This window comes from Megalobrama amblycephala, linkage group LG7 (assembly GCF_018812025.1).
Source record: "Megalobrama amblycephala isolate DHTTF-2021 linkage group LG7, ASM1881202v1, whole genome shotgun sequence".
Taxonomy (NCBI): Eukaryota; Metazoa; Chordata; class Actinopteri; order Cypriniformes; family Xenocyprididae; genus Megalobrama; species Megalobrama amblycephala.
The window spans coordinates 2,931,296-2,950,275 of record NC_063050.1 but is presented as its reverse complement, the minus strand read 5'-3'; the positions used below and the strand labels follow the sequence as shown (position 1 = coordinate 2,950,275).

Genomic DNA, 18,980 nt, shown 5'->3' with positions numbered 1-18,980 from the left:
TGATAATAACATTCATTATTATTATCAATGGAGTAACGATGCTGAAAATTCAGCTTTGATCACAGGAATAAATTACACTTTACTGTATATTGACAAAGAAAACAGCTGTTTTAAATTGGAATAATATTTCACAATATTACTGTTTTTGTTTGTATTTTTAATCAAATAAATGCAGGCTTGGTGAGCAGAAGATACTTCTTTTAAAACATTAAAAAATCGTACTGACCCCAAACTTTTGAACAGTAGTGTATATATAAATATATATATATATACTAATTGTGCAGCCCTATTTCCACCTAATCTGTATTTGTGGCAAACATGTTCCTCATTAGAGGCTATTAAATCTGACACAGAGACACTGAACATTTAGACAGGCTAAATCCAGCATAGAGGGGTTCAGTGAATGTGGTGTTGAATGTGTGTAAGTGTGTGAGTGTGTGTGTGTCAGAGACACTGTAGAAGGACAGAGTGCCGGCCGACACATCCAGATAGACGCCAACTCTCTTATATAAGGGTGAAGGGACACGTAAGATGGTGCTCTTGAACTTGTGCCAGAATATGAATTGATCATCAGTGCACTCCAACCTCCAGGATGTTTCATTGTAACCAAAAACACATTCATTTCTCCTTCCTTTCCTGCTGATTCCTTTATATGCAACTGATATATCAGCCTCCCCCCCGCTCCATTCAGCCTCCCAGTAACAGCGTCCAGTAAGACTCTCTTTACACAAAACCTGAGGATAGTGCTCAAATCTGCATGGATAATCAGGGTATGACTGTTCCTTATCCACATGCGTTGCCTTTCTGTTGTCCTCAGACAGCATGAGATGAATGTTTGCAGTGTTTGGATCCAGTGTGAGATCACACGCATCTGAAAATGGAGAATTAGAGGAGAGAACATTAAACCACATACCTACAAGAAAACACAAACACACTGACCAAAAAAATAAATAAGATAAACGGAATTAAAAATTATATTTCCTAAATTACCAGGCCCCGGTATACTTCAAACAAAGTTCTTTTTCATTCATCGTTTAGGGGTAAAATGAAGTTTGAAATGCATGACAAGAGATATATTGTAAACGAACATGTGACGCCGCCCACACTGCTGAGAGCGACGGTTAGATGAATATGTAAATATGTGCCGTGCACTTTCTTCTCAGTAACAAAATAAACAAAACAAAAAAGAGAAAACAGCAACCATTTATTATAGAAAGCATAAGAAAAGCGTTTGATCACAACAGCATGGAAATGTTAGCATGAGCTCTGCAAATAAGCACTCCAGTCACGTCACGTCTTCATAGCACTTTATTCAATAGATTGCTTAAAATCAAGCAGCTTTACCGTATCAAACATGAAAAACAGTGTTAGTCCCTCATTTTTTTTACAAGCACAACTTCATTTTGTACTATAAAGCGGCTATCCAGTGTTCATGTTTTCACCCACGGAGATCTAACCTCAACGAACTCAAACACACGAAATGAGTCAGAGATGCGTCCCATGCGAGTGAAGGCGGAGCCTCGGCGCACGCCTCCTGTTACGTTAACGTCACGGACCAATGGTAGTACGAAGGTGTTTTGCAGCTGAAGCAAACTTTTCCTGAAAGTTCGCTTTGGCAAACCGTTTCAAACTTCCAAAAAGAACACAAAACAAACTTCGTTTTGGCCTGATTTTGTTCGAAATGACCTCACATCAGTTTGTTTTTTGATTTCGTTTGAAGTATACTGGGGCCTTACCTCTTATAGTTCCAGACCTGCCAACCTTGGAAAAATTTTTCGAGTACCAGTGTGACTGGACGGGGGGGGGGATTTTTTACATTTTTTATAATACAATACACAAAGCACACAAACCCATCTTCTTTAATCTAATTTTGACTGTTAGTTTTTTTTTATTTGACACAATTAAAAATTTTACTACACCTGCTCAAAAGCATTTTTTTAATTCATGATTATTCTTGCATTGCATAATGTGTGTTTATACAAACCACAAGTAAATCACATTCATATATTTAATATGGACAAAATTTTTTGTTTGCAATTTCAAGAAGGCTATATTTACATACAACTAACCTGACAGTTGAGTCGTTCATACAGGTTTTGTAATGAAAACTAGTCTACAATTAAGAAACCCTTAGAAAATAGTAAACATTGAGTTTACATGTGATTCATTTAAAATACTTAATTTATTATTCCAATATCCAAATATGATACTAAATCCCACAGAAAAAAGGGTTTCTATTTGTAGCGTGCTGTCTTTGAATTATAAACAAGACAAACATTCGCTGAATAAAAGGTTAGCCAATACAAACATATTTATAGAAAACAGTTGACAATGAATAGAAAGGACCAATAAGAGCAAACGCATCGAGTATTCAAGAATATCAAGAAGTTAGTCATATAACGAGGGGTTGTGTTAACTAAAGCGTCCGTCATTTACAGAATCTTAAAAACACGGGTGGATAATTAAAAATCTTTTCTGACAAAAAAAATAACACAAGCAAGAACAAATTTTAAACCAAACACGGCAATTTTCATTTTACCTCTCTGTGCGCGCGCGCGTTTGTGTTTATGAGAGAGGGCTCGCGCAGCATTGAGACAACGGTCATGTTAAATGCATAAGTAACTAATGTGCTAGTTTTCATACAAAATAAGTAGGCTATGTAACATAATTACCCAGCCAGCAGAGCCATGTGGGGCCCAAATGGGTTTGACCTGGGCTATCTAACTGGGACCCAGCCAGTTTTGCACCCAGTTTCCATGTAGGCCCCACATGGATTTGCCCAGATGAAATGAACACTGCTTAGTGTGCACACTACAGGCTGTTTAATGTAACACTTAATCAGTGTTGGAGGTAATGAGATAATTAAGTGATTGAATAATGATTTTGTATTAGTGAAGAACACCTGCTGTTAACAAGCAGAATCACTGAAGGAAAGAGAAACACAAGAACTACTTCCAGCCACAGCCTTGGATGAAATCAACTGAAGATAAAATACATTACATCTCTCAAGATCTGATTAAACAACTCCACAAACAACATTAGCTTCACTTATTACTAACCAGACTGACTTTATTTCTGACAGACATCTACAGAAGTTCATATTAAGAATTAAGAAGAGGCTTAGATGTTGATTACTTATTTGAAAGTAATAGTTTGATTTGATGTTACCATTGTGGCGATCAGTGTGTGCTTTAGTCAGGCTCTTGACTTTTTAACATTAGTTTTTCTCTTGACAGCTGTGTCTGTTTGTTATGGCGAGAACAGCAAGAGAAAATATAATCAGATGCTGTAAGCTGATTGATGATGAGAATATAATCATCATATATTGGCTCAACTCATTGATATTACGTGGGAGGTTTATACGGGTAGTATGTTATTAATTCTATTTCATTGTTATGATTCTACAGCAAGAGAAAAATAGAATTTAATCAGAACATCAAACAATTTATAACACACCATTTACATATTTTGGGTTCCTGTGAGTTTTACTCGCACACAGACATCAAGAATCAGCATATGATTCTCAACAATGGTGACATGCTTCAATGGTGCAATGCATTCTGGGAGCCATGGATAAGTTTCGTATGATGCACTCAGAATGCATTGCACTATGAAGCATGTCACCATTGTTGAGATTCATATGCTGATTTTTGATGTCTGTGTGCGAGTTTTCTCTTTTCTCTTGCTGTTCTCGCCATAACAAACAGACACAGCTGTCAAGAGAAAAACTAATGTTAAAAAGTCAAGAGCCTGACTAAAGCACACACTGATCGCCACAATGGTAACATCAAATCAAACTATTACTTTCAAATAAGTAATCAACATCTAAGCCTCTTCTTAATTCTTAATACAAACTTCTGTAGATGTCTGTCAGAAATAAAGTCAGTCTGGTTAGTAATAAGTGAAGCTAATGTTGTTTGTGGAGTTGTTTAATCAGATCTTGAGAGATGTAATGTATTTTATCTTCAGTTGATTTCATCCAAGGCTGTGGCTGGAAGTAGTTCTTGTGTTTCTCTTTCCTTCAGTGATTCTGCTTGTTAACAGCAGGTGTTCTTCACTAATACAAAATCATTATTCAATCACTTAATTATCTCATTACCTCCAACACTGATTAAGTGTTACATTAAACAGCCTGTAGTGTGCACACTAAGCAGTGTTCATTTCATCTGGGCAAATCCATGTGGGGCCTACATGGAAACTGGGTGCAAAACTGGCTGGGTCCCAGTTAGATAGCCCAGGTCAAACCCATTTGGGCCCCACATGGCTCTGCTGGCTGGGTAGTTACTTTAGTTAGTATTAACATAATAACGCAACACATGTAGGCTATATATGTTTCTCAACACTGAGAATAAATAAATAAACGCCTGTTTCTCCAGACTCGCGTCACACATCACAACATTTTCATAATCAGCGATTTCAATTTTATTTAGATTTGTTGTTCAACATTACTTGTACATTTTATACTCGTTTACCTTAAGGTGTCAGAAGTACCATGACTGCTGTATTGTCCTCGCTTAAGAATTCAGTCACAGACGGCGGGAGTGGAAGGAGGGATCGAGCGGGATTTTGTATTGCTGTCGATTTGCAGTCTCTTTTTATTGATAGGCTGTACGCATTTGTCAATCATCCCCTCTTGCTATTTAGGGAAATGAACCCAGCGCTCAGATTGGTCGAACTCTTTTGCTGGATTTGAGTACTAGGCGTGCACAGAGGAGTCACCGGGTTTTTGCGTAGTATAGAATGACAAATCGTACCAGCGTACTTTGAGGTCAAAATGCGTACATGTTGGCAGGTCTGTAGTTCTACACACGAGCATTTTAGGGATGAAAACAGCTTTGTGTTGTGGCCACATGTGCTAATTTTTTTTTTCATAATTCAACAATAAGTCATCAAATAAATGACTAAGGCCCTGTGTCCACCTGGTATTAAGATCCGCTTTGGTTGATCGGATAAAAAGTGGACGAGGGTGGCACGTACCCATTTACACCTGGTGTTTTAATTTGCCGCTTTTATCCGCTTTTCACCACTCCTGTCCTGATTTCTTCATGGAGAGTGTCTATGGGCGGGTAAATGTATGGGTTTTTTCAGATCTTTCAATATAATGGGCAAAATAAGCTCACGCAAAATGCAAATGGAGACGAAGGAAAAACACAGAGTGGCAGCTTTTGTTTCAGCTCTGACAGCCGCGAGACCAGCCTGAATGCGGTGAGTGTGTTAAAAATCAGGAAGAGTGAGAGAACATGGGGCTTGGGTTTTCAGCCAGCAAAGTTTAAATCCCGTCTGGTTAGCACACTTCCCATAATACTTACACATTATGTCAGTAGGGGGAGAGTAAGGGGTCTTTTGTGGCTGTTCGAACACATTCAACCACACAAGCATTTCCACTACGAAAGCAATCCAGTTGAATGTGTTTTCAATTACCTCTGGAAGTGGTCAAAAGTGGACAAGGTCAAAATGTTTTACACCCCAATTACACCTGTACTGTCCACTTGTGATCCGATTGACCAAAACACATCTTAATAGGTGAAAACAGGGCCTAAGGTGTGTGTGTGTGTGTGTGTACCTATATTTTTCCAGTCCTGCTCTTATTCTGGTCTCTCCACCACACTTCAAACTGTGAGAAAAAATAAAAAAATAAAAGGTTTTCAATTGAAAAAAAATAAGGGCAAAAATTCATGGGAGTCATTTAAAATAATAAATATATTTTAAATCATAGAGAAAAAAAATCACATACAGTAACACAAGGAATATGTGACGATTATGACAATGATTAAACCATTTTAATAAGAGCTCAGGAAAAATACCTTCTATGTAATCACAAAAAAATAAAAAACCAACAAACAAAAAACAGGCTTTGTTTGTTAGGTAAGAACGATGGAAGACCAGGGCAGGATGCAGTTAACAGTCTTTAATGAGTAAAGTAAATAGTCCTCACTGAGTAATTAGAACACAAATCACAGGCATAAAACAGAGCCAGAACAGAAACAGCCAGACGACTGGATCAAAGAAAATCTGCATAAACTTCCACGAGGACAGAGGCAGGGACCCCGAGATGCATTCAGCCAGTCAGAAATAGTGAAGACAGCAGTCAGGGTGAACAGCCAAGGGAGAGCGCAGAACAGGTACTCTGCAAACAGGCACGGCTGGATAATACTCAGTCCAATGGCAGTATAACTCACAGCAGAAATAATGACTTCACTTTCCACAGATAAGACAGGACAGGACAGGACAGGACAGGACAGAACAGGAGAACAGACGTTTCTCACGAGAGGTCATTGAATCATCCGACAACAAGACAGGGCTAGGAAGAGGGAATAAGAAGCAGAGACAATCAAGAGGAAAAAGGGGACAGGTGAGGAGAAGGGAACGAAAGGGGAACCAGCTGAAAGAGATAATGAGCGGAGAAGTGGAAGTGTGTGCGTGAGTGTGTGACCACAAGAGGGAGACAGAGAAAGAGGAGAAGAAGCCAGGATCATGACATTGTTAACCAGACACAGTGCCGGCTATTTATTTAGGGTTTCCACCAGTGGTAATTTTTGTCATAATTGTCGTCAACATTTTTTCAAGGACGAAAACAATATGGACTAAATAAAAATGTGTTTTGAAAAACTAAAACTATGACTAAAATCTACTCTAATTTTCGCCATTGAATGAAAACGAGACAAAAATGATTTTTTGAGAAGATAATTGAGAAGATATCCAGTCAGGACTGCTGTCTTGTGTGGAAGTTGCACACATTTGAATTTTAACTTCCTGAGGTTTGAAAACATTCTGTGTTTATTTAATCTGTATGAAAAGAGACACATGTCAGAAATCCATGATTCAGCTCATTATCCGCTAATGCGGCCACACCCACGGAGCCAGCGCTATTCAGACGCAAATTATACAGGCAAATTATACAAATTATACAGTCAGTACAGGCATACATCATCTCAATCGTGTATTTATTGTCTTGAAAAGTGTTTATCTGTATGTAAAAGCCTGTATGTTAGCGACCTCTGGAAGACATGCCGTTAGTTCCTGGTTCTTCTTCTTCTTTAGAATAATTTGTGGACTAAATGTGCACAGAGAGCGCCCTCCGGCTGCAAGAATTAATTGAAAACACCATTCCTGAAATGTCCTCTTATTCTTTAGAATAAATTGTGGACTAAAGGTGTACAGAGCGCCCTCCGGCTACAAGTATGAATTGAAGACACCAGCGCTCATAGTGATAACAATGAATATAGAATAAATATAACTCTTCTGTATAGAAAATTGACATAAACATATGAGAATCCATCAATATTTCTCCAAATATGAATGCTTTTAAACTAAAAACCTATATTCAGACTCTTTGCATCACAGAAATACATTATATTTTAAAGAATATAATAGAATACCATTATTTTAAATTGAGCTGAGACATGATTACAGAGGTTTTTTTCACAGCCTACCTGACTGAAAGGCCTCATTAATATGCAGCACCATTAGAGGTTCTTTAAGCAATTCTTTTGTCTTCTCAGGTGTAAATGAGCCATTATTCATGATGATTCACGCCTCCACGCATACTGTGTTTCTTGACAAAAAGTGTCTTACAAAAACTAAATCAATATATTGTGTTATATGAACAAGTAGCAAGTCTTGTAAACACAGATTTAATATATATTTTTGGCCTTATTTCAGTGACTTAACTTTTTTGTTTTTTCAATAACCACAAATAAACGTTATTCCTTCAAAAACACAAACATGTACATACATGTTCCTCACATATTATGGTAGCCTAGTTTGTGCTGAATACAGTGTAATGACACCTTTGTCATTAACCCTCAGGGGTCTGAGGATTTTTGGGGCCCTGGAGAAGTTTTGACATGCCCTGACATTTGTGCGTTTTTCAGTTGTTCATAAACATATTAATGGAAAAAGTGTCATTACACTGTATTCAGCACAAACTAGGCTACAATAATATGTGAGGAACATGTATGTACATGTTTGTGTTTTTGAAGGAATAACGTTTATGCGTGGTTATTGAAAAAACAAAAAACTTAAGTCACTGAAATAAGGCCAAAAAAAGTATATTAAATCTGTGTTCATAAGACTTCTGGGTATTGGAGGTTGTAGACTAGAGTTTTTGCTTCAGAATGAAGTAAAAATTATCCTTCCTACTCCTTCATATAAAACAATAGAGAGATTTAAATTTTCTAAGACACTTTTGGTCAAGAAACACAGTATGCGAGGAGGCGGGAATCCTCATGTATAATGGGTGATTCTCACCTGAGAAGACAAAAGAATTGAATAATAATGACCTGAAATGACTTGCATATTAATGAGGCCTTTCAGTCAGGTAGGCTGTGAAAAAACCCTCTGTGATCATGCTAATAACAGGATTAAAGTCCACTCAGGACAAAAAAAACATGATTTTTGTGATCTCATGCATGCACGTATTATTGCACATGATATGAAGAAAATTTTGTATAGGCCTATGTTAAATTACACTACCAGTCAAAAGATTGAACACATTATAATGCCATTATAATGTTTTTAAAAGAAGTCTCAAGTCTCTAACCAAATAATGGTTTTCTATTTTAATATACTTTAAAATATAATGTATTTCTGTGATGCAAAGCGTCTGAACATTCCTACCTCTAGGGCATTTCATATAGGCTACTATATTTGTTATATTATAGAGCCTAAATGTTGATGTGCAGTTGACAAACTATACATCATTAAAAAGATCTAAGACTCAAGCTTCACATTTTGACTCTTAAAATCTTATATTGACCATAATTTCTTAATATGCTTAAAAGCATACACATTTGGAGAAATATTGATGGATTCTCATATGTTTATATCAATTTTCTATACAGAGATAATATTTATTATTCTATATTTATTGTCATTACTATGAGTGCTGGATACTGTGTTTTCATCATTCATACTTGCAGCCGGAGGGCGCTCTGCCCCTTTTGTCCACAAATGCCTCAGTAAAAGAAGAGGAATATCATGTGACAATCAAGGAACTAACAGAGGCAAGAGATCGCTAAATATGGCTATTCAAAACACTTTTGAAGACAATAAATACATGATTGAGATGATGAATGCATGTATTGCCTCTGAATTTGCGTCTGAATAGCGCTGGCTCCGTGGGCGTGGCCGCATTAGCAGATAATGAGCTGAATCACGGACTTCTGACATGGCTCTCTTTTCATACAGATTACATAAACACAGAAGGTTTGTTTTTGATTTGACTTACATGTTTTAAAACCTGACATCTTAACGTTTTTTTAGACATAAGTGTAATTTTTTTGTCATTAGTATTCACTAAGTTACAGTTCATTTTCTAAGAACTATCAGATTGGACTTCGTTCAGAGGGAGAGGAGAGATCACGCATCATGTTAGTTTTCTTTATTTTACAAAGAGCACAACATTTTGTTTTTACTCTGAGTGTACACAAATGAAAGAAGATATTCCACAGATTAAAATGGTGTATAACTCTTAATTGTATGTGCAACATTGACGGAGTATTTTGAGTCTCTTTCACACTGATAAGAAAAAACCACGGTGGTATCGCCAGCGATACCTTCAGACCTCAGAGTGTTAATATGCTTATGAACAACTGAAAAAAGCACAAATGTCAGGGCATGACAAAACTTCTCCAGGCCCCAAATCAGCCTCAGACTCCAGAGGGTTTACATGCTGATCTCGTCCAGCAGCACCGCCGGAAAAAAGTGGTGCTGTTGCGTGCTCTACAGGCTCGTCCAGCAGCACTTCAGGCAGCTTCGCAATCTATGAATAGTGCACATTTAGGCAAAGCGATTGCTTATGAGCCGTGGCCTCCCAAACGGCCAGCACCGCTGTGGCCTCCGAAATGACCAGCACCACCGTTGCTTCCCGAAGGGCCTACTCCGCCATGGCGCCCTGAAGGCCCTGATCCGCCATGGCACCCTGAAGACCCTGATCCGCCATGGTGCCCTGGAGCCCTGGAGCCCCCAATCCACCATGGCTCCATCCTGGAGTCTTCATATCCACCTGCACTGTCACTCTCCTGTCAAGACTCCAGGACACCCGTCCTCCCTCCCTGGTTGTTCCATCTACAGCGCGAGTATGCACCTACCCTAAGGGGGGAGTACTGTCACAGTCACAGTCTCACCTTCCCCGGACTCCATTTCACAGCATCCTTCTGGTTCCTCACCTGCACTCACTCACTCACTCACTCACTCACCAATCACTTGCACCTGCAAGCTATCACCATTGTTAACACTCATCAGCACACCACTACATAAGCCCCATGTTTGTTCCACCAGGGTGTCTGGTCTCATTAATGGATAGCACAACGTCACATGTACCTGGACTATTTACCTGCTACTTACCTGAGCTGTACCTGTAGATTTACCTGTAGATTTAGTCGACTAAAACTAGACTAAAATTAAAACAATTTCCGGTAACTAAAATATGAACAAAAATAAATGGCATTTTAGTCAAAAGACTGACTAAAACTAAACCAAAATTTGCTGTCAAAATTAACACTGGTTTCGACATGTTATCGTTAAACTAGCGAAACGATCGGCCATTTTCTTAAAAAAATGAAAATGTATTACGCTGAATGTCCTACACCTTCCCTATTCAACTTACGGAACGAACGCGGTGCTAGTTCTGTTTTCTTCCCTAAGTTGAATCTGTTTTCTCACTATAGATGCATTCAGTTTTTTCCACTTGCAAATTCCGCCTTGTAAATAACAAATCCGCCATGGCGTGAGCACAACTGGCTTTAAAAGGTAATGGGAGATGAAACTCTGGTTGGTTTATTGCACGTTACTCCCACAACACACCCATTACTCATTAAGAGAATAAGGACAACCCTTTCAGACAATGCGTGAGGCACACTGACCATTTTTCCCATCCTTAAACTAGCAAAAGTGGATTCAGACATGCCCTAAGTGCACTTGGGCTGTGCGCTTTAGACCATGCGCTTAGACCATTAAAATAGGGCACATAAAGTTTCAACTTAAGTAATAATGTTTGTTCCACATACTTGAGTTTTTGCAGTAAGCAGTTTGGATCCGTCAGTTTGTCATTGAGCAGCTGGACTCCAGAATCTCCTGGGTGATTGTAGCTCAGATCCAGCACTCTCAGGTGTGAGGGGTTTGAACTCAGAGCTGAAGACACATAACCACAGCCTCCCTCTGTCACCAAACAGCCTGACAAGCTACAGATGAATAAAACAAATAAGGGCCACTAAACCTAAGCAACATATATTTTTTCATGTTATACATGTTATACTCACTGAGTGATCTCTTAAAGTCTTACCTCAGTGTCTGCAGCTGAGAATTTGGACTCTTCAGTCCATCAGAGAGCAGCTTCACTCCAGAATCCTGCAGATCATTGTTATTCAGGTCCAGCTCTCTCAGGACACAGTTTGAGGATTGTAGAGCTGATGTTTCACAGTTTCACAGGACTGACCAGTGAGATTACACATAGCCAATCTGGAGAGAACAAACCAAATGAAAAGAAACTGCACACATATTTAACACAAATTCAAAGATTGATGTTCATATTGATAATAACCAAATGTAATGCAATGCAGACATATTTTACAGTACATTTTAAAATAATACAATTTTTTTTTGTATATACATAAATATGTTCAGTTTACAAATTATATTCATCTCAAGTGCTCCATAAATTGCAAAGTATGGAGCATCCAAGATATCCAACATCACATCTTACACACCTTAGTATCTCTAGCTGAGAGTTTGCTGCTTTCATTAGTCCATCAGAGAGCAGCTTCACTCCTAAATCCCGCAGGTCATTGTTACTCAGATCCAGCTCTCTCAGGACAGAGTTTGAAGATTGCAGAGCTAATGACAAACATTTACAGCTCTGAGCAGTGAGACTGCACAACATCAATCTGAACATAAGAGAGTAAAATATGTTCATTTCAATAACAATGTAGTTGTCTCTAATATCAGCAAATAATATAAGCATTTTCATCATATTTTCAAACAATCCAAGTGTTTTGTCTCTGGATCTTATATTCCATCTAGAGTAGATGTGAAACATTGACAAAATGAAATAGTAATCTATTGTGGCAGAATTGTGTTAATTAATGGAAAACCATTAACCTCAGTATTTTCAGCTGACAGTTCGGACTCTTCAGTGCATCAGAAAGAAGATTTATACCAGAATCTTGCAGGTCATTGTTACTCAGGTCCAGCTCTCTCAGGACCGAGTTTGAGGATTGGACAGCTGATGATATCATTTCACAATCTTGACCAGTGAGATTACAGCTAGCAAGACTAAGAGAAAAAATGGACAGTAAAAGATTATTATTTTTTCACCACAATGACAAAAATCTTCAAATAATAAAATAAAATAATAAAGTAGCAACAACTACAATATCACTGTGCTTAAACTCACACAGCTTTCCTGCAGTTGATCACAGCTGGTATCAGTCTTCTTCGACCCACATCTGATGTGTTGTATTTCTTGAGGTCCAGCTCATCCAGCACCTCCTCTGACATCTGAAGCATGTAGGCAATTGTTGAGCAGTGGGCAGGAGAGACATCAGTTTTTGAGTGTTCGTCTGATTTCACAAGCTCCTGAATCTCTCTGGTCAGTGACTGATCTTTCATTTCCAGCAGACAGAGGAACAGATTGATGGATCTTCCAGTGGAAAGATTGTATGGAGCAGTTCTCATGTCTTTAATTTTGTCTTTAATATAAGAAATGGTTTGACTGATGCTCTCTGAGCTGTTTTCTGTGTGTGTCAGTAGATCCTGTAAGAGTCTCTGATTGGACTCCAGTGAGACTCCCAGCAGGAACCGCAGGAACAGATCCAGATGTCCATTCTCACTCTCAAGGGCTTTGTCTACTGCTGTTCTCAAAAGCTCACAGAGATTCACACTGTATTTATCGGGCTGTACTCCCATATGCTTTTTCCTCAGAAAAACCTGCAATGGCTCCTTGTTCTTGACTACATATGAATAAAACACAAAGAGAGCAGCAAGAAATTCCTGCACGCTCAGATGAATGAAGCTGTAGACTTTCCTCTGATGAATGACAGATTCCTCTTTAAATATCTCAGTGCAAATCCCAGAATACACTGAGGCATCAGTGACATCTATGCCGCTCTCTCTCAGGTCCTCCTCATAGAACATCACATTACCCTTCATCAGCTGTTTGAAAGCCACTTCAGCGAGTTTCACAATCAGTTCTCTGTTGGACTGCAGGAGTTTCTCTGGATCTCTCTCTTCATACTTCTGGTTCCTTATGCTTATCTGATTCAGCAGGAAGTGGATGTACATTTCAGTCAGAGTTTGAGGGATTTTTGCACTCAGATCTTCTTTCAGGAGCTTCTGAAGCACAGTGGATGAGATCCAGCAGAAGACAGGTACATGGCACATGATGTGGAGGCTTCTCGCTCTTTTGATGTGTGAGATGATTCTGCTGGCTTGATGTTCATCACTGATTCTCTTCCTGAAATATTCCTCCTTCTGAGGCTCACTGAATCCCTGAATTTCTGTAAGACGGTTGATGTATTCCGAAGGGATCTCATTGGCTGCTGCTGGTCTGGAGGTGATCCAGATGAGAGCAGAGGGAAGCAGATCTCCTTTCATGAGGTTTGACATCAATACACCCACTGATGAAGTCTCAGTCACATCAGAAACTTTCGGAGCATCCGAAAACATTGGTGTCAATCTGCTTTCATCCAGCCCATCAAAGATGAACACAACTTTACACTCCTCATAAATTTTTGAGTCCAGATCTTGAAGTTCAGGATGAAAGTCCAGCAGAAGTTTGTGAAAGCTGTACTGTTGATCCCGGATCAAGTTCAACTCTCGAAATGGAAGCACAAACATGAAATCTACATCCTGATTGGCTTTTCCCTCGGCCCAGTCCAGAATGAACTTCTGCACAGAGACGGTTTTTCCAATTCCAGCAATGCCTTTAGTAAGAACAGTCTTGATTTGGTCTTTCACCACACATCCTGGTGCAGGTGATGCTTTAAAGATGTCATTGCAATCAATTGGAGTGTCTTGTGAGTGTTGTGTTCTGGCTGTTTTCTCCATCTGTAAAACCTCATGTTCTTCATTCACTCCTTCTCTCTCTCCCTCTATGATGTAGAGCTGTGTGTAGATCCTGTTCAGTAGGGTTTCATTCTTTTGGAGTTTAATTCCCTCAAATAATTTCTCATACTTGTTTTTCATGCTGGTCTTGTGCTGGTTTTTGACTCTCTGCAGGTCTCCAGTCTCCAGCATGTGTGTCTCCAGGACTGCTTCACTTTTGTCCTGCCTGATGTGAGTTTCATAGTAGGATGTAGAGAATGTCACAGATCTGATAAGCTCATGTCTTTATCCTGCTGAAAAATAAAAGCAAAAATGACAATGTCAGCAATTGCAAAGACCATCAAAAATATCAGGAATGTATCAGTTACTAAATATTACTTTGGTGACCCTTTTCGAGTTTCACCCCTCTACAGTGCATATGTTGCATAATCCATTTTTTGGATTACATTTTGTGTTATTTCATTGAGTTTCGTAAATGATTTTAGATTTTAGATTTTATATATATATTTTTTAGATTTTATATATATGAGATGCACTACAGTACATTAGTAAATAACTGTTGATACTAACAGAGGTTCAGAGGTCACTGATCCACCACTGAATGAAAGAGGTGGCGTCTTTGATCTGTTACTCTTCAGAGACAATCTGCTGGGTTCTGGAGACTCCGATCTCTGTGTCTGACTCCTGCTGATACTGACAAATAAAAGATCATTTTAGAGCAGTAGCTATACTGTATAACTTGAATGCACCATATATTTAAACTTAGTTATTAATTTAGCAAATGCTTTTCTTCCAAAGCCATTTACAAATAAGGAATATGACAAGCAGTTCATCCAGTGGAGACAGTAACATTAGAACTGTTGCAATACAAAGTTCCAAAATTGTACAGAGGATATGCTAGAAAAGAGATGAAGGTAAGAAAAAGGTGAAAGTAGAATTTTTTTTTTTTAAATAAATAAAGTTTTAAATTTTAAAATAAATACAAATACATTACTAGAAAGAGAGAGAAATAGTGGTTTAACAAAAGTGTTGTTAGAAATCTTTAGACAATTCTTGAAAACTGCAAGCAACTCGTCTGCTTGGGAAAGTTGGAAAGATCATTCAACCAGTTGGGAACAGTGATGGTAAAAGTTCAGGAAAGTGATTTTTCACCCACTGCAGGCTTCTGGAATGCACTGTAAAACACTTTGAATAAAAGCATCTGTCAGTGCTAAAATGGCCAGTGTCTTACCTGGGGTCAGAGGTCACTGTTGCATCACTGAATTTAGGCCGATCTATCATAGATTGATCACTCTTTACAGACTCACAGCTTGATCCTGGAGATGGAGAGCTCATTTCAGAGGCAGTGTCCTCATCTTCTCTCTTATTTGGGAGACTCATTTTAGTGTTCTACCCTCATTTGCCAAAAGAATGTGGTGAGACTGATTTCAGACCTTTTATGTGGAAACACAGAGGTAAATTCATTAGTACAATTATACAGTACAACAAAGTATAAAGCTACAATGTTAGTGCAGTCTAATCTGGATGACAATGCAATCTAACTACCTTCCCCATACCGCTGGGCGGTATGACAGTATATATCGTTACCACAGTATAATGTGTCTGTCATTTGAGGTTTTACTGTATCATTTATTTCACTGTATGTAAATTTATCCATGTAGCACAGTACTACTTAAAGTTAAACAGATGTAATAGTGATGAAAAAGCATGCATGAATGAGAAAATAAAGAGTGGGATGTGCTTGATGTTGACAGTTATTAGATTTATTAAGCACAATAAGAGAACTCAATGCGACTGACACACAGATGAAGTATGCGCACAGAACGCCTCCTCACAAATTTGGAATGTGTATATTTATAAAGTTATTAAATGCAATAAGCTGTTAAAAATATTTCCATGTGGTTGGTGAAAGGGAATTGAATTTGCCATCACATGCTGTATGAGAGAGGAGACTTTCTGTGTGTGTGCTTCAGGTATTTCATGCCTTATTGCGCTTGAATGGTCAGATAGACTCACAGTACTGTAAAAATGCCCAAAGTGTGGAGAATTCATATAAACATAGTCGGTTATGTATTAAATGAACACAAACAGTTGGGTGAAAACCTGATATGTGTCAGCAGCATAATGAACTGCTGTCTGTCTCATTAATGTTAATCAAACAACAAAAGACAAACAGAAAATCACTAGGGCTAAGACAATACACCCATCTCCCGGTATGATGCTATTACGATACTTGGGTATTGTGATTTGATTTTGCAATGTATTGCAATTTTTCTTTTTGTTTATTCTTTACATTTTTTTTAATCTACAACGTTGTGAAGCTGAAAATACAACATAAATAAAGTTATTGTCTCTCAAAAGAAAGAATTGATTCTGAACTACATAAACGAGCTGTCAGAAATTTCAATGCCTTTTCTGTGACGGCAACACGTCACTGGGTAAAACTAATGCCCACCTATTCTCTACATTGTCTGTCCGTGAACAACTTGACCCACCCTCAAACACTTTAGTCTGGTTCATATTGTATACATGTTGAGAAGACACTGTTTTCTGTTCTGCAAAAGCAAATTCTCTTTGAAAACACTTCTAAAGGATAAGGATGTGAAGAGTCAGTGGTTAAAATGACCACAGTGATACAACATCAGTATAACCTTTTTATGACTGCTTCTCAAATCTCTGTGCGGTCTAAATGGGAGTTACAAAACACCATTAAAGATGGGACAGTGCCCACTTTATTTGGACCAACTTGCTCCTCAGAATCACAACCTGTAAGTATGAATAATCATTGATGTATATATTTTCTACTGGGTGTTTTTTATATTTTGTATGAAAAGATATTAAAGAAATTAAAGAAATATTGAAAATATTGAAAAGAAATTAAAGTTTTTGAGGAAAACATTACAGGATTTTTCTCCATATAGTGGACTTCAATGGGGACCATCTATTATTTAAAAAGTATATCCTTTTTTTTTTTTAGAAAACAGCCCAACATTTAGAACATCTCCTGTTCCCATTGGAATTTTAATTGTGTATGAGGGGATGGACTGGACCCCTCTTCAAGCTGCCGCCGCCGCCGAGCAAGCATCTCCAGTCTCCGCCGAGCAAGCATCTCCAGTCTCCGCCGAGCCAGCATCTCCTGCCCTCGCCGAGCCAGCATCTCCTGCCCTCGCCGAGCCAGCCGCTCCAGCCGCCGCCGAGCCAGTAGCTCCAGCCATCGACGAACCCGCTCCAGACTTCGCCGAGCCCGCTCCAGCTACCGGCTCTGAACTGCATGTCTCCCTGCTGGTCCCGTCCAGCCCTGAGTCTGTGTCCCCTCCCTACCTCCCTCTCCCACCTCCCTCTCCCACCTCCTCCCATCTGCCTCCATGCATCATCTCCGCTGCTTCCTATCAGCCCATATGCTCACCCTCAGCCCTCCATCCATTATGTGGTTTCGCTAATGGTCTGCCACTTCACAGCTACCACGTGGTCAGTGGTTCCCAGGTCTCCACCTCCAGCCTCCTCGACCAGGACGCCACCTCGGCCCGTTGGTCCGTTACCTCCTCCTTGGCTCCAACCTCCCTCATCTCCACTGTGGCCCATCAGCCCAACCGTTTCCGCCAGGCTCCATCCCCCCTCCGGTTTCACATTGGTCATTCGTCAGCCTGCCCTCACCTCAGGACTACACTCCTCCGGCTTTGCCTCGTCCCTCTGGTTTCATTGGCTTCCTCACTCCCTCCTGCTCTACCTTGGTCGTCTGTCGTTCTGGCTCCTCTGCGGCCTTCTGGAACCCCGCCTCGCCTCGGTCGTCTGAGCCGTCGGCATCACCATGTCCCGCTGGACCCTCAGCGCCGCCTGGGCTTGACAGCATTTTGGCTGCACCCTGGTCTCCTTTTCTACCTGGTCCACCTCAGTCAATCACCACCCAGGTGTCGTCAGCCCTGCCTCCACCATGGCCGTCCATGGACATTGACCCGCCATGGCCATCCAAGGCTCCTGACTCTCCGTGGCCTGCAAGGCTCCTGACCTGCCATGGCTCATGGATCCGCCCTGGAGACCTCCGTTCCTGTCCCCTCCTCTCCCTGCACCTGCATGAGGTCTCCAGGGCACCCACCCTCCCTCCCGGTTATTCTATCTACGGCGCAAGGATGCGCCTACCGGGTGGGGGGGGGGTAATGTCACAGATCCCTTGTCTCCCGGACTCCATTTCCCATGATCCTCCTGTCTCCACAACTGCACTCACTTCCCTCGTCTTCTCCCCATCATCACGGATCACCTGCACCTGGACTCCCTCATCAGCACTGCCTTTATAATGGACTCACTCCCTTCACTCTCTGTCCGTTGTGTTTATGTACTACGTTGTATTATACTCCTGGATTATCATTAAACCCTATTGTTTGTGGATCTCCGTATTCGCCTCATCTCTCCTGCATACACAGCTGTATCACATATCTTTTCCACTTAAGAAATAAAGACATGAACATCTTGGATGACATGGGGGTGAGTAAATTATCAGAAAATCTTAATTTAGAAGTGAACTAATCTTTTAATAATAAAAATAAAATAACAATAGCTATTGTTATTGTGAAATACAATTTCTCATACCGTGAAGTTTGTTTTGATCATATTGCCCACCCCTACATACTCAATAGCTCAATATAATATCAAAAAATGATGGTTATTCATTTTTAATCATGAGTGATGTACTCACAATACTATATCTATAGTAGTAGTGTATATATATATATATATATATATATATATATATATATATATATATATATATATATATATATATATACCCTAGTGAAAAAATAGTATACTTAAGCACAATTTATTTGTATGTACTTTAGTATAATTAAATGTATTTGTGGCACGCTATAAATTGGTATACTTAAAGTCTGCTAAATTGGAACAACTAATTTTGTACTAAATGCATTTTAGTTGTCCAAAAGCAG

The 18,980-nt window shown here is 39.4% G+C and overlaps 1 protein-coding gene across 1 annotated transcript; it reads right to left on the bottom strand.

The window, feature by feature from the left end:
• Positions 1 to 308: 308 nt before the first annotated feature.
• LOC125271577 (NACHT, LRR and PYD domains-containing protein 3-like) lies at positions 309 to 14,250 on the bottom strand. Its single transcript, XM_048195655.1, is given in 7 exon segments — positions 309 to 871; positions 5,568 to 5,614; positions 11,010 to 11,183; positions 11,285 to 11,415; positions 11,418 to 11,460; positions 12,100 to 12,273; positions 12,395 to 14,250. Coding segments are annotated over 7 exon segments (2,943 nt in total). The 5' UTR covers positions 14,236 to 14,250; the 3' UTR covers positions 309 to 338.
• Positions 14,251 to 18,980: the final 4,730 nt, after the last annotated feature.